A 16,094-nucleotide genomic window follows, 5' to 3' on the forward strand; every position below is an offset into this window, starting at 1 on the left:
TATAGATTATGCTGTGATTTGACATTATAAATAGATATTATTATTATAATTAACTACGACAGCTGTGCAATATTGATGCATTGCCATTTATATCTTATCAGTTCGAGAGCACAATACACGATGTCGGCTGCTGTTAGCGATATGTAAAAAATAACCTCAAATACTCGTACACATAGTGTTCGGAAGATTTGGACCTAATTATTCTAAAATAACAACTTTTGTAAAATTCTCGGTTTACCCCCGAATTTATTCGTTTCCTCTACCTAAGGTTCAGCCATACAAGAAAAAAATAATTTTTTTGCCAGTGAACTTTGAACCTATAATGTTGGAAATAGAGTCGATTTTGTTTACAAAAAAACAAATGCAAGTCTGTTCCAATTGATTAAACATGTTTTAAATTTCATCGCACTTAATAAGTAGATTATATAAGGACCGTGAGCCTTAGGAGGCAAACCACACGTAGTACTTGCGTTTAGCAATTCGTACCCAAACATGTTTTGATTTTGATTTCTTTGTATAGGAATATTTATGGGGTTATTCATAAACGCGTTACTGGCCTGAATTATCTATGAATCGTTTGTCTTTATCTGTCATTTTGACTTATGTATTTGGAAGAAAGGGATAAAACATAATTTAACTAAATCACGCTCGTAAACTTTTATGAATAAGGGGGTAAATCGCTATCGCTGCTATTGATATTTATAAATTACTCTTAATATTTCGAAGTTACAGTACTGTTCTATGTATAATACATCTAACAGTGATGCTGCCTACTTCATCCAAGTTTTCGCAGATTAATTACAAGAACAACATGTTTTTCTCATATAATTTATTGTTAAGGAAAATCATTTTCTCAAACTTGTCAAACAACAACCAGTAATGTAACGTTGCGTAAAGTACAAAGTCTGACAATATTTCTATTAAAAGATATACGTGTAGACACAAGACGTCATGTTGTGACATCATATGATAGAGTTAGACCGAGATAACTGCAGCCATTTTGAGAGCCCAGGCTGTGCAAGTGTTATTTATACGTGATAATTTCATACTTGTAGTAGTTGGACGTTTCATAACACTTGTAGTCTGAGCTATCACAATCGCTGCAGTTATCTTAAAAAAAAAAAAAAATTGATTCGATTCGCGGTTATAGCCCAGATTTCAATATTAAGTACAGTTCGAGTCACCCACGATGACGCGCAGACGCGATGACGTGAATGACACGATCTACAAGTATTATATTTTTATGCCGGCTTCAAATGTCATGTCGCGTCACTACGCAGTTTTTTAGAAAACTGAATCAAATACAGGGTGTCCAGCGCCAGATTTCCTATTTCAAATTCAAATAATTTCCGAACGTGAAGTGCGAAGGAGTAGCAGGGGGTGGTAAGTTTGGTGTGTTGCGGATTGATTAGTGACAATGGATTGCTCGCGAGCAGAGCAGTGTCACTCTGTGCATATGCTTTGTTTTGCATTAATTGGCTCAATTATTTTCGTTACCTTGTTTTTTGTCCCCAAAAAATGTGACGGGGTGTACCTAGCTTTTTGTATGAGGTGATTTTTTGTCATGTAAATTGTAATCTACAGCTAGAAAGACATGAAATAGCACTCTGTTGTTATTGAATTGAAAACTTCTTTAGCGGCGCTGTGCACTTTTTGTGATGGGGAAAAAATGTTAAACTCGCGACAGGTCACGTGACCCACAGATTCGTCAGATTGAAAATTCGTAAGAAGGACACGTGACCTGATCGTAAGACTTTTACAATGTCATTGAAGCCAGTAGACCGCCGGCGCGGCGTAGGAGAAGAAGTGTTGTATTTTACCACATAAATGACGCAATTCGTGCAAAATTATTCCCTTACCATTCCAAAATATCAAAAATTCATAACGTTAATATTCAAGTTTTCACTTCTGCCGGCACTCCCGGAGTGCAACCCGATGTTTTTTTTTATTTGATAATATTCTAAACTCCAAATGCTCTTTCCAGCTCTCGAATGCTGCGAGCCGCTCCTAGACGAAGGCCTATCCACAACAATAGACAACAAATACTCCGGCCAGAGCTGCATCCTCTGCCCAGGTACCATCGACTCTAGCAACTTCAACGGCCACTCAGGTGCTATCAAGTCCGGGCTCAGCCACCTGGCCATCCCGCGCGGCTGGTCGTGGGGCGGGCCGGCGTCGCCCTACTGCCCCGTATGGGCCGAGCTGAAGGTCCCCGATTGACGACACCTGAACTCCCTGATTTATTACGTACCTTCGGCGGTTCTGTTCTTCCTGCACTGTCTTCTTTTGGTGGTGTTGCACATGTTCTGGTTTAATAGTCACGTGTTTTAGTAGGTCTTTAATTAGGAGCAGAGTTCTTGTAGAAAGGTTGTAAAGATTAAGAAAAAATCGTATAGTCAGCATCAACAGTGTTTCAGAATATGCGCCAAAACTAAAAGTATCTGCCTACCATTTTTTGTATATGTCTATTAAACTGTTACAGTTTTGAACGTAAATTGTCGAGATATATTTGAAAAAGTATTATAGCAGTTACTTTTGGTGCGTTTTATACGCCACGAGGCCTTGTACGACGGCTATTTTTCTTGGTAGCTGGTTTGCGGACTTGTACAGTGGCCATCGGATATATCGAAGCGGTCAATGTGATCAAAATTAGTTAGACAAGCACTTGGACATCTTGATTATAGAGGATTTGTTCAGATATTTGTGAACACCTTGGCCGCCCCGATATATCTGATGGCCACAGTACGCAACCGTACAGCGAATTTTTCTTAGGCTTTACAACTCTTTCCACTATCGATAGCTTTGATTTTAAGGTTTGAATTGTTTATCCCGATTTGGGCCACTTGCGCTATCCAGGATTAGCCATAAAATCGGGGTTAACCGGTTAATTGCGGAGTTAACCGGTTAAATCCGTAGCTAACCGGTTAAACCCGTAGTTATCCGGTTAAATCCGGAGTTACCAGTACAATTTAATCCTGTGTTAACTGTTAACTCGGAGTTAGTGGCTAGCCCTGGATGGAACAAGTGGCCCTTAGATCCATTAAATTGTTATGTAATATATATTTCTTGTTAAGCCCCATATAGTTATACAATCAAACAAGATATCATTAATCACTTTCACCATATTGTTATAGGCCATAATTCATGAGAAATAATTTAAGAATTTTTTACAAACTGACTGGAATATTACTTAAATTAATACGAATGAATACTAATAAAATATTCTCAACATGTTGCAAACAAAAAATATTTTCACAGATCGGGAGCACTTGTTAAGTTATTCACCTATGTGTTTAGTATTATTTTGGGATTAAACACTTTTAGCAATGAAGTCCAAATATGTTTTATATTTTAACAAGTTTCACTGTAAAATGTAGATGAAATATTATTTATCCAAAATGGTGATTTACTTCTGTAACGTGATTCTATAACTAAATCTTCGTATTTTTAAGTTTTTCTTTGGTGTTAGGTACTATTTTAATGTTTTACCGAGTTGTTTCTGTACTTAGGAAATAAAAAGAGGAATGTGCTAGTGAAATGAATTTGCGTCCTTTAGCGTTGATACTATCGATGTATATAATCATAAATTTAACTATGTATATTAGTAAAACTAAGCAGATGCTTGTATATACGCGAAGTATTTTTCAAAACTAGGTATTGCAAACTAATATTTGTCTAAGTTTCAAGCCAATGCTACTCTTAGTAAAGCTATGTGTTAATTTTATTTATTTATTTATTACTAGTGCACGTTTTGTAATTTCAAATATCGTCTTCTGATACTCATTTTTGTTTCCAGTATTTACAGTTATTTATGTAAGAAGGATAATAAATCGTATTTATCGCTAATTAGGTAATTAGTATCATTAACTAACATTTTAATTTGTATCTTATTGTCATGCAATAAATTAAATACAGTTAACATTCTTAATATCTATTGAGATTTAAATAAAATAGATATCCAATCAATTCCATTTCAGCTGTATTTCTTTTTGCATCTCTTCATATAGTTTTTTATTGATAATCGTTTTACCGGAACAGTGTACCTGAAACTGTTTTCCTTTTAGGATAGTAATTTAAACTTTAATTAACTATTTGTATATTTTAAGCTATAACATTTTGCTCTGAAAGGTCCAAAGGAAGCACTCCGATGTAAGTAGTTGTTAACTTTTTACTTCTACCAATAACTCAAAATTGTATTATTTTATTTACAAAAACTCTTCCGGGATTACATTTGACCCCAAAACGCTCGCAAGATAATCTTCCATACAAATGTACACGCACACGTCACGCAAGCGGTGTGCCGTCTCTCATAAGAAACAGTATATTACGCGCGTTTACGCTCACGCATGCGGCATGCACAGGCCATTATTATACCCAAACAATTAACGTGCTACTTATATATTTGTAAACGACAAATGATCTCGCGTCTGATTAAGTCTAAGGGCATCCGCTACCGTGGGCGGGTGCACGGAGCGGGCGACGCGCGCGGCTGCCTTGTAAAGTGTATTCATCCTTACTTGTCCTATCGTGTAAACAGACACTTCTCGAAGACATTATCACACTTTTCTCTGGAATTACACAATAATCATCACTTAAAATGTTGTTGTATACTTAAAGAAACTCACAAAGTATTGAAATCAACCAGTGAATAATATTATTTCTAATTAGATTTTCATCAATAATCGCAGTAACGAACAATGTCTAGATGGTCTATCGTATGTTGGAACATCACGTTTGTTTACATGATAAGACACGTAAGGATGAATACACTTCAGGTAAAATTCGTCGCTCGCGTCCGCGTCGGTTAGCGTTGCTAATACTATTTTTCGTAAAACCGCGCCAGCTAGCGAACGCCCTAATCTATACGATAGTGGATCCCACTCTGATAATATCAGTGTAAAATAACATATAACATGTTTATCATGACCAACGAGTAGTATTATTGTAGCTAAAATATTTATACAAATACATTTTGTCTAAAAATTGTTCTATAGGTCGACTGGGCATTACGTTACGTTGATGAAATGGGTGGGCGTATGGGAATAAATTACAATAAAATGTGTTTAGTAAATTTACTGTTTTTCTTAGTACTCAATTGTGATTAAGCGTCCTAATTTTACGAAATAATAACTGAGTTGTGTTTAAGGCAAAAAAAAAAACAATGTTTTAATAAGATATCGACTTTCAAAATTAAATTCTACAAAGTATTGAGTCAAAATGTTGATTGTGTATTTTTCAAGTTTTCAATCGGTTGCTTTATTGGTTATTGTGAATTATATTATTTAAAGTACCAACCTATGTTCATATTGAATTATAATATGCAGGGAACAGTACCATCAAATAACATTGCGGTGAAACACTATCCGTGTTCCTTTTTAATTCAAATATCGTATTGTGTTGTCAATTGAATATTTATACTATTATTTACTAATTTAGTTCCATACATAATATATTTTAATTTTTTTTTTTTGTAATATTTGTGTTTTGGGTAATATTATCAACTTAGTGGCGTAGTAGTGTATTATGCCGCCGTGATTCCAATTTAAGATTAACGTTGATCATACGAGCTTGGCAATGTTGGCATGCGTTTCTTTCTTTCTAAGACCTATTTTCTTTACACACAGAGACACTAAAATACAGATACTAAAATGTACTACCGTAAAATGGTCCTACATTGCTGCCCTGTGGGTAATTATGCTCCAATTCATTAAAATGATTTAAGGTTTATTTCAAATATTATATTTCATTATATTAAAAATATATATATATGTATTTACTCAGGTTAACGTATATAACTTTGCGCCGGGTCTCTATTGTTTCCCATAAAGTTTTAAGTCATAATGTATTGTTTGTCCGGTTTTTTGTTAGCCATAATTTGTATTTTCTCAGAAACGCGTAAATTTTCAGGATTGCCATAAAACAAACCTAACCTAACCTATCTATAGGATAACCTGAGATAATTCCTGAAAAGTTAACGGTTTCAGAGTTATGACTAATGATAATATGACTATCATTACATTATGCCAAACAAAGGGATCCGTTCTGGGGTGGCGCCACCAAGGGTCGGTGCACACAAACTGTCTGTCACCGTTAAGGGCGTTCGCTAAATTGTATAGTATGGGAAGTTTCATAGTAAACTGCTGCGGCACGTCCGGTGACATTGATCAGTCTGTCAAGTGCGGGTGGTGCAATTGGCACTATGTAAACTGTAGGTAGGTAAACAATATTCATACATTTCTTAATTTAGATCAAAGTAGGACCATTTCACGGTACCCAATAATTCTACCAATTTTGTACTAGAGAGTCTCTTAAGAAATAAGTTCAGAAAATGATATATTTCTGTTATTGAGTAGTCTTTTTTGCCAACTACAGTAACAATCAAGTCACAATAAATTTGATTTGACTTGCACTTAATCCTAGTTAAATGATTCGTAATCCACTTACATCCTTACTTTGTGATAAAAATATAATTTATTTTTGTGAGATCATTTATAACTTTATTGTGTATTTTTAATGTTATTTTCTTGGTGTATTATAATGATTATTGGTGAATTTTAATAAATTATTGAAATAATGTCTTGTTATTTTATTTCTATTCACAGATGTCCTTAAAATTAAATATTTAACATACCCAGTACCCAAGGTTTGACTGAAAGTAAGATACTCCTGCATATTGGTACTCTGCGCCTGTTTTATCAGGGCCATAAAAAGTAATCGAAGGCATTTCGATCATCAAAATTAGCTCAGTGGGGTGACGTTAGACTTAGGTAAAAAAGTACTGCTCATAAAGGTAGAAAGCTAGAGACGTTACCAAACATAAAAATTTGCAACTTTTATCTAAAGCAGTGACGCTTTTCATATAGATTTTCGTACAAGGACCCGCCTGTTGCTCTCTCTATTGCACGCGCATATAGGCATATATTGTTGTCCCGCTCATGATGTCAATGTCACTGCGAGCTTGACATCAATATAATTATTCGCTTACAATATAGCAACAGGCGGGTCAAGGTACGAAAATCTATATGAAGCGTTTCTCTGCTTTAGAGAAATTATCCCTTATGAAAAGAAAACAATGGTCATAGCAAAATTCTTAAATTATAATTAAAAATGAACGCATTTTAATTTTGTCAGTGTTGTCAGCGCTGAGTCAGTTTGACATTGACAGTTACTGTGGCGTCGTTCTTGTCCTCCTATGGAGCAATGAACTGAAGGTAGAACAAAAGAACCTAAACAAACCTTTAACTTATCTCAGATATTGGTTGAGGTGAAATAAAATGAAGCCTGAAGATGCGCCCAAAGACGAAGAAGAAAACGCGGAGCCAGAAAATGCACCACTCGTCGCGGGGGACGTTATTGGCGACACTGCTTATAGCGAGCGATTTGTTTTAAAAATCCTGCTAAAATTAGCTAATTTGGACACTTTGAAAGAAGAAATCAAGGAGAAATCTTTTGAAGATGATCTTTGCACTCTGTGGGATATGACTGCGGAGCGAGATGTAGTTTTATTCCTCCAGAAACATGACATCTTAAAACTATTCTATTTCGCTTTGCCCGTTATAGAATCTCCGCGTATTATAGAGATAATTGTCGGTATTATAGGAAATTTATCATGCCATAGGAACGTCGTGTCAGATCTGATGAAAATGGATAACTTTTTGGAATTACTCCTCGATTATATGAAGAGTGATGACAGTCTGGTGCTGATACAAGTGCTGCGTCTCGTAAACTCGAGTTTGTTCCTCGCGCCAGACGCTCACGTCGCTACTTTGATGGATATTTTCCAAAAGACAGATTATGCTACCACTCTATATTTCATGTTAAAGAATTCTTCAAGCAAGGAACTGCTTCTGACAGCAATAGAGAATTTTAATACACTGTGCTCATATTGTAACACAGAGAAGACCAGATTGCTTTTCTTTACGAACTTCTTGAAGAAGGAAGCAATTGAGTCTCTGGTAGCAGGTTTTACTGAGATAATTGTGAATCAGAAAGATTCCTGTGAGCAGGATGAACTTGAAAGAGTGCTTGTCATTACATTTCAAATCGTACTAAATTTGGTAGGTTTCGACAAGGCTCAAGACATTTACATAGAATGTGCTGAGGATGTCGCTAACATGATACACCAAGCCTTATGCTACTATGAGAAGAAGTTGATTAATCTCAAAGAAATAGACTCCGATGTAATAGATATACTTGACTCTAGTATAACTATAATCGATGTGTTGAAAATTACTTGTGACCCCAGTAAATACTTCAAGCCATGCTACAGAATGTGGCGGGCAGTGAGTTTGATATTAAAAAATACCAAAAACGGTAACAGTTTTGAGCAAGACGACAGGGAAGAGTTGACAGCATACACAAAAAACATTGTCAATCCATTGAGTACGCTTATTTGTGTTTACTTGAAAAGTTGTACTGAAGAGGAGTTACTGAAGATCCTGGATGACATTGGTGAGGAGTATGAGAGGATATTGGGTGGCGTTAAAGACAAGGAGGTTCAAGCTGAAGTCAGTAAAAGAACAGAAAACTATAGAACCAGGTTAAAGGACAATGTAGACTCATAATAAATATTTGATTATATCTCCCTTGATTTTTTTGTTTAAATCTTAAGGCAATGAGCCTATTTCATAATGCAGACCGGGTTATTTATTCCTAGCTATTACCACCAAGTAACAACTTGACATTTGACAGTGGTAACAAGTGGGATTTTTTTTACAGTAGGTACCACCAAAAATTTACTAGCATTCAATCCTAATAAAAACAGTATAAATAGTATAGTATAAAATGTTGAGTGCTTTAATAAATAATCATAATTATTAAAACAGTTTTACCAGTACAAGTATAGAATAAAAATATAGTCCGTTTTTTTAGCATTAGAAAGAAGCTAAGCGATTTTCCTTGTCTTTTTATTGAAAAACACTTTTGAAAAATAAGTCACTGTAAACATGTAACAATTATCAATCAAGTACGACATTTTACATTCTTTTGCTTTCATAAGTAATAGTTACTGATTTTTAAAAAGCGTTTTACAATAAAAAGACATGTCAAGATTGTTTACCTTTTTTCTACTATACAAAAAAAAAAAAAAAATCGCTAAATTAAAAGACTACGCAATGCTACCAACCTGCAACCAGAGAAGTATAGTTATGGAGAAATTAATATTTATATGAAAAAATTGTAAATTAAATTATTTATAGAGATATGTCTGTTAAGACTGCCGCGTTTTTGCAGCGTATCGTCCATGTTCGCGCGCACAGACGGTTTTGATGCCGTGTGCTGCAAGAAAACGACCTCTGCTTTGCTTGGCAGAGTGCGCGGAGTAGCGACAGCATTCTAAACATGATAGCTAATAAACTAGATTGTCCTCTGTTGCGGGCAATGGGTCAGCGGACAAAGTAGGATACGGTTCTTACTAAGTTTACTAACATGAATGATAAGCTATAACTAACACATTTTATGGATCATATGTTGATTGTTGTCTTTAATAATAATTTATACGAACAGACAAACAAATCAGTAAAAAAAGTGGCTGTGACATAATCGGACAGACAGACGGACATGACGAATCTATAAGGGTTCCGTTTTTTGCCATTTGGCTACGGAACCCTAAAAACAGACAGAACTGATAGCTACTTCATTTCGTTCTATAATAATGTGATGCAGAGCTGGATATTTATAATTTACTCAGGCTAAATAGGCGATGAAGGGTAGGTTAATATGGTTGTTATTTAAACCGCCTGAAAAAAAACCCTGTTGTGGTAACAGGTGGGAATACCCTGCAGACTAGTTTGAAAGTCGATGCCTTAAAAAAGTTTTTTGGTTAGTATAAATATCTTTGTACCAGGCAGGAACATTTGTGACCAGTTGCAGATCAGCAGCTCCATAATGAGGCCGGCAACGCACTTACAACCCCTCCGCTGTTGCGGGTGTCCATTGGCGGCGGTAATCGCTTACCATCATGATCCGTCTGCTTGTTTGCCTCCTTTTTTAATTAGCCTACATTGTGTCCCACTGCTGGGCAAAGGCCAAAAAAGGCAGCGCAGCATATTAAGGCGGTTATCACACTGGATGGGATTCGCACATCGCTCCGATATTTGAGTGAGACAATGTTATGCACGTATTATAGCGACATCCTGCTCGCATATCGGAGCGACCTGCAAATCGCATCCAGTGGGAAGCGCCTAACTTTTGTTATATAATAAAAATATATTATGCATTTTCTTATCTGAGAAAGTGACTTCTAACCTACGATTCACAACCTCTCCAGGAATCAAATGGGATATATCCATATCTCCACATCATTGCCATCAGTATAGGGAGTGTGCATAAACTGTATGGAAACAAGAGACGTCAGATTTATGGCGCGAGGTGTAAATGTGAAGTTTATGCTTCCAATGTAGCCCCACAATGGCAGAACCTACTATATGCACAAGAAAATGTACGAGAACGGCAGATGGCAGCACTTGCTTTGGCGTGAAGTTTCAATGTACATGTTTATGTTTCCGATTCGGGATTGTCAAACAAAAGTGGCGCCATCTAATAGATCAAAGTACGGAAGGTGGAGGTAAGGAATTAAATCTCCATGTACCAAAAAGTCTCATTAAAAAACATTAAATAGGTTGCGCTACAATATCTAGAATACTTGAAAAGAAAATCAAATCATAGACAGCGTACTTCACTCCGTCAATTAACGCCTAGGTTCTTAGCTACTCTGGAGAGATTTGGAACTATTATTTATAGCTGATAGCTGGACACTTTTACAACAGTTCTACCATAAGAGATTTCACTCCTTTTAAATCCACACTCCATAGATCAAAGCCCAAAGGTATGCCAGCATCGTTTCGAGCAGTGGCGCCACACCCTTTAGCCGATGCCCGGTAAGATGGCGCCACTTTTTGATATTTAACACATACCAGTGGAAGAATATAAGGATCAAAGTCAAATGGCGTTCTAAAAATTTTAATAATGTGTCGAAAGATGGCTGTAAGGTTACTTTGGCTACAAAATTTTCTTTGACAATCCACCTCTATTTCAAATTTTCTTCGGTTAAGTTAGCAAATAGGTAGGGAAAACAAAAGGTTATTTTGACAACATAGGTATTAAGCAAATAGAATTGATTGTTATAGAGAGGTAAAGTCTAAGAAAAAAAACGTGCCCTTTAGTTGGACATCCAAAACAGATGGCGCTATGCTGCGCCATTTGTTTTGCGGTCACTGAATTGTAAAACGTCAACTTTGACAATCAGAGTTACCGCAAAATGTGTGGAGCTGTACAGCGCCATCTCGTTTACCTGTCAAACTCGAAGCACGAAATTGTCTTAGATTACACGCATCTTACTCAATCAATGTATCTGTGGTATTAAGCCATAACATAGAAAGAGTTCTTGCGAGTTCAAAGGGTAATTAAAAAGGAGTAAAACGAGAATTGTATATGGGATTATATATTTTGTAGACATCATAAAGCAACATTTACATTACCATTAAACAAGTTTCGCCCGTCGGCTAGACTATAGAATGTAACAGTACAGTAACGTAACAAAACAAGCACGCGCTCGATATGCTCACAACACACACCACAAATACTGAAAAGGAGAACAAATATTAATAACAGTATACTTTACATTATATGTATTTATAAACTAACACGTCCTACGCGCCCCGTCGGGGCGAAATCGCACAAAAATTTAAATATCAATTCGTAAATATTTAGATTATATCGTTAGAGATAAAAACAGGATAAAGACTAGACTTTACACTGATCAACGACAACTCGGGATCACGCTGCGCCTAATATTCATACATTCAAAAACTCAACCTTTACGACTACTGAAAGTTGCCTCAAATAAATTCAACTGCGTATTGTCGTACAATTGAATTTATTTAGTCCAATTTTCAGACCATATCCGGGGCTGATCTTCCTAACATTTTTATCGATATACCCGTCTCGTTCACACGTTGTTGGTGTGAAAGAGACGGGTGCGCAGTGCGCCCGCAACAGAACGTAATATCGTTCGCGGCGCCCCCGCCCTCCCCCCCACATACAGTATACACTACTACTTACATAACGTGTGCGCGGGACCCACGACACCTACATTCATGCAAAAGGCAAACAATTATACTCAAATACGGTATGGTATTTTTACTTCATATTATACCTCTATACGTGCAAATAATATTGAACGCACCCGTAGTCTGAGCCGCGGCGTCTTATCCTACTTTAAAAAAATTGTCAATGCATTAATTTAAGCGTTTGCTAACATGATTTTCAGCGTTCATCATTTCATTCAAAGCCTTTTTTGGAGGTGTCACAGGACGCGCGCACATACTCAAAACAACTGAGCGAATATATCAAAGTTACCGACATAACTTTATAGCCCCGAGCGGACCCGTGCGTACGGTCAGCATGCGGTCGCGTTAACACGTTGAGTCAATGTGCGGTCGCATTGAGGCGCTGACCGTGACCGCACGCTGACCGTGACCGCACGCTGACCGTGACCGCACGCTGACCGCACGCACGGGGCCGCGCGAGGCCTGTAGCGGCCCGCGGGGGCGCTATATTAACATTATATAAACCATTGTTACCTAATCAATAAATTACATAAATAATCTGAATTTAAAACGAGTCTTAGGCTTTTGATAATCATGTTTGTAGTACCTCCGGATCGGCTCGAAAGACCTACTATTTCAAAACCGATTTTGAGAGTATTTAGATGGTCAGTTTTAAAATAGTGTTGGTGAGAACACATAACTTAGCCAATAATGGAAGCTCACTTTGTAATTCGTGATGATTTCATTATCGTCATCACGAATTGCCGAGTGAAGGCAAGCCGCCGGTGATATGCTATCCCGTTGTACTTCAGGGATATGTATGTTGTGATGTCCGACTAACGCTACTTTCGCATTCAACATATATAAAAAATCGCACATTAAAATTACTTCGTTCATTTTTTTAAACGCTAACCGTCAAGTTTTAGAATCCGCTATAGCTTCGTCACATACATTAATATTAGATAAGAAAATGATGAGATGGAAGGCGGTCGTCAATTCGTAATTTGAAACACCATTATGGGTACTAAATACGAGAATGAAACACACATATGTCGTATCATAGAAAATCTGCAATTAGAAATGGTGTATAAAATCACGAATCAATATATTTATACCAAATTGCCAGACGTATAAAGTCGAATGGTCCTTTTTTTGGCACATAACCGTCAAATGTAAAATAATACTACACTCACCGCGTCTCACTCATAACATTACTAAAGATGTGCAAGTTCCGGAAAGTTGCCAAAAAATTCACGAAAATATCAGGAAACTTTCATTTTGGAAACGGATAATTTCGATTCCCATGCAAAAATATGAGAAGGTTCCAAAATATTTCCAAGTGGAAATTTCGCATATTTGGCAACTTTTCGACGGCACACGACTCATAACTTTAGGTACACATAGAACACCGACAACTGTTTAAAAAGTTCAAAACCGTGCGTAGCGACACCTACAAATTTTTCTACTTTATATTTCTTTGGTACATTTTTGTGAGCAAAGACATGGTGACAGTTTTGAGTATATGAGACATGTTTATAAATTATATGGGATAAAGAAACCATGTATTTATAGCGATAGTAAAATATGAACCGTATTTCAATAGCTGTTGAGTTCAATATTAAATACTAACGATGTAAAGACAAGAGTTACTCTGTCCACGTATCGAGGCTCAAGCCCTATAAGCATGAAGACTATTGTCCGTATTTTTGACCATTCAAAGCCAGGCTTATGACATCTGGCGTGTATGGTACGTCCTTCTTATATTAATATATCTTACGTTAACACAGAAGTAGGTTATAACTGCCAGCCGTCGTAAGCTGCCCTTTATAAATATTCCAGAACTTTTATGCACATAATAATTGAAGCCGGCTTGGATGTTCCGTTGCAGACTTGGTGCCATCCATAATTTAAGTGTTGTTTTTAATTTTATTTTATGAAAACAACAAGCGTTTTCTTTTTGAATGAACCTTTATAAGTCATTAAGACTGAGAACGTGCCATCAATTTGTAGATTTAATCGAGCAATGATATTTTCAAAGAAAAAAAAACTTCACTAGATGGCGTTGAGGTTTGATAAATACAGCGCCATCTAGTAAAAAACATGAGTATTTCTTTGTCATTTAATTCCGTTACAACTTTGACATAAAACTAAATATATCGTCTCATATAACACGTACAAGTATGAGAACGACAAAATTGTGACCTTATGATGGCACGCCCTCGTCAGCTCCGGAACGTCCCGCCGCCGCTGACGCCTAGGCCATCATACATATTGCTTTCTTTAAGCGTATTAAATCCAATAATTACGTAACACATCTTTGTACTTACACACTCTACGCGAGTAAATATCGTAACAACCTAATTGCCCCTTTCGTTGTTTTGAACGGATCTGTTAGCCTACACACGTGTCTTATTAGTACGTGTGAGGTTAGGGGATACACGGGAGATTACACGTGAATAAATATAGTAATACAGCTAATACACAGTCTATTTACGGCAAGAGGCGGAAAACCGGTTACATAGCGATTATGACGATCTCATCTTACGCAATCTCGTACCTCACTCGTGCGGTTACAGTTGCAACTAGAACTCAGATTTTTAGTGAAAGTGTGACACAAGCTCGAATACGAATCGAGTAAGAATTATTTTTGTTTGTGGAAATAATTCTAATGCCACGCACCCATGCAAAGATTTTCTCTAAGAGTCATATAAAGCATTTTTCGCATTTGTCTCTACGTGGGATTATAGCTGTACAGTGTATATAGGTGTATACATACATAGCTATGTAGCCGACGCCGCCTGCAGGCAGGCGCACCATGTGACACGATCACAACATTTATATCACACTTGGGGTACGACAACACATAAATCGGGCCTCCCATTTACTGTGACGTCTTCACCGTTTTACAACACCATTTTGTATTACTATTGATTTGTATGACATCAAATTAGTTTTCTTTATGATTCAACCACTCTGCAATACCGTTTTGTTTAGGAGTATAGGAATTCGGTTCGAAAACTTTTAAGTGATGAATGTCACAATAAAATAGAAAAAAGCTTCATGTCTACGCAATATGAGTAAAAATTACGTCGCTCGGCTCTGCAGTCGCGTTCGCTCTTATGGCGTAGACATAATTTTTTTTTTATATCGGTTGCTAATGCCGTCGCGATAGGTGTGGGAAACCCTGAGACGGAGTGTCACGTGGACAGGACAGTAGTCGTGCTGGATCGGGTGACGTCACGGCGGGCGGCCGAGAGATTCCGTCTAGGCGCCGGAGAAGCCGTAGACCTCGAGCACGCGGATCTCGAAGTCGCCGGAGGGGCAGAGCGGCGGGTTGTTGAAGGTGGAGCAGCGGTCCGTCTTGCCGAAGCGGATGTTCTCGTCCATCCAGATCGCTTGCCCGTCGCTGGAAGGTGGAGGAACGTATTGAAGTTAGGAATTATGCATTTTTACCTTTTGACCGCCCCGGCCGTGTAAAATCTAATTCGTTTTGTTGCTTACCGCAATGCAAGCTCTACTAGAGATTAACTAGCTGTTCGGTAAAAAGCGATATATACTCGAATTTAACTTTGTATAGCGTTACAAGAACTGTCGTTTCTATAACTGATTAGTCTCATTTTAATCTACCGTAGTTTAGCGAAAATGTTACGTCCTAAATTGTTCAATTAAATAGTCATAATTTTTTCTTTTTAGCAGTTCATATTTTACTAACAAATTTTTGTGGGTTAGATCCTTTTCCCTGAATTTCGTCCTTATTCCAAGTTAAAACGTATTGCTGTGTACGGTCCTGTGGCGATCAAAAGGTTTATATACAGCTAGCTGAACCGAATGGGGCTAAGTTTCATACGGAAATCAGCAAAATTTAGTCATGATTTACATCTACTTAGATAAGGAATTTCTGTAAATCCGGTGATATTTAAGTTTGATTACGAATGCATACGGAAAAATAATGGAGATCGCGTGATCTCCAAGCGTAGGAGACTACTAAACTTACCAACATGGTACTAATAGAATTCATAATGCTACCCGCGGCAATGAACAACGCCA

The 16,094-nt window shown here is 37.1% G+C and overlaps 3 protein-coding genes across 12 annotated transcripts in view; 2 read left to right on the forward strand and 1 right to left on the reverse strand.

Annotated features, from left to right (window-relative positions):
* Positions 1-6,574, forward strand: part of LOC133518447 (endonuclease/exonuclease/phosphatase family domain-containing protein 1-like) — a 42,941-nt gene extending 36,367 nt beyond the window's left edge. Inside the window, exon 6 of the mRNA XM_061852134.1 lies at positions 1,985-6,574. Within this exon, the coding sequence (XP_061708118.1) occupies positions 1,985-2,220 (236 nt within the window). The 3' untranslated portion in view covers positions 2,221-6,574. The remainder of the gene's footprint in view (positions 1-1,984) is intronic.
* A 559-nt stretch (positions 6,575-7,133) lies between these two features.
* On the forward strand, positions 7,134-8,590 carry LOC133518448 (uncharacterized). The gene has a single exon (XM_061852135.1). It carries the CDS (start codon positions 7,275-7,277, stop codon positions 8,562-8,564), a length of 1,290 nt encoding a protein of 429 aa, XP_061708119.1. The 5' UTR covers positions 7,134-7,274; the 3' UTR covers positions 8,565-8,590.
* A 2,834-nt stretch (positions 8,591-11,424) lies between these two features.
* The window catches only part of LOC133518455 (GTPase-activating protein skywalker), a 145,834-nt gene continuing 141,164 nt past the window's right edge, over positions 11,425-16,094 (reverse strand). For all 10 annotated transcript variants that reach the window (XM_061852152.1, XM_061852146.1, XM_061852150.1 and 7 more), the window contains one exon: positions 11,425-15,453. In XM_061852152.1, the coding sequence (XP_061708136.1) occupies positions 15,312-15,453 (142 nt within the window). In that variant the 3' untranslated portion in view covers positions 11,425-15,311. The remainder of the gene's footprint in view (positions 15,454-16,094) is intronic.

The sequence above is a fragment of the Cydia pomonella genome, chromosome 5 (assembly GCF_033807575.1).
Source record: "Cydia pomonella isolate Wapato2018A chromosome 5, ilCydPomo1, whole genome shotgun sequence".
In the NCBI taxonomy this organism is placed as follows: domain Eukaryota; kingdom Metazoa; phylum Arthropoda; class Insecta; order Lepidoptera; family Tortricidae; genus Cydia; species Cydia pomonella.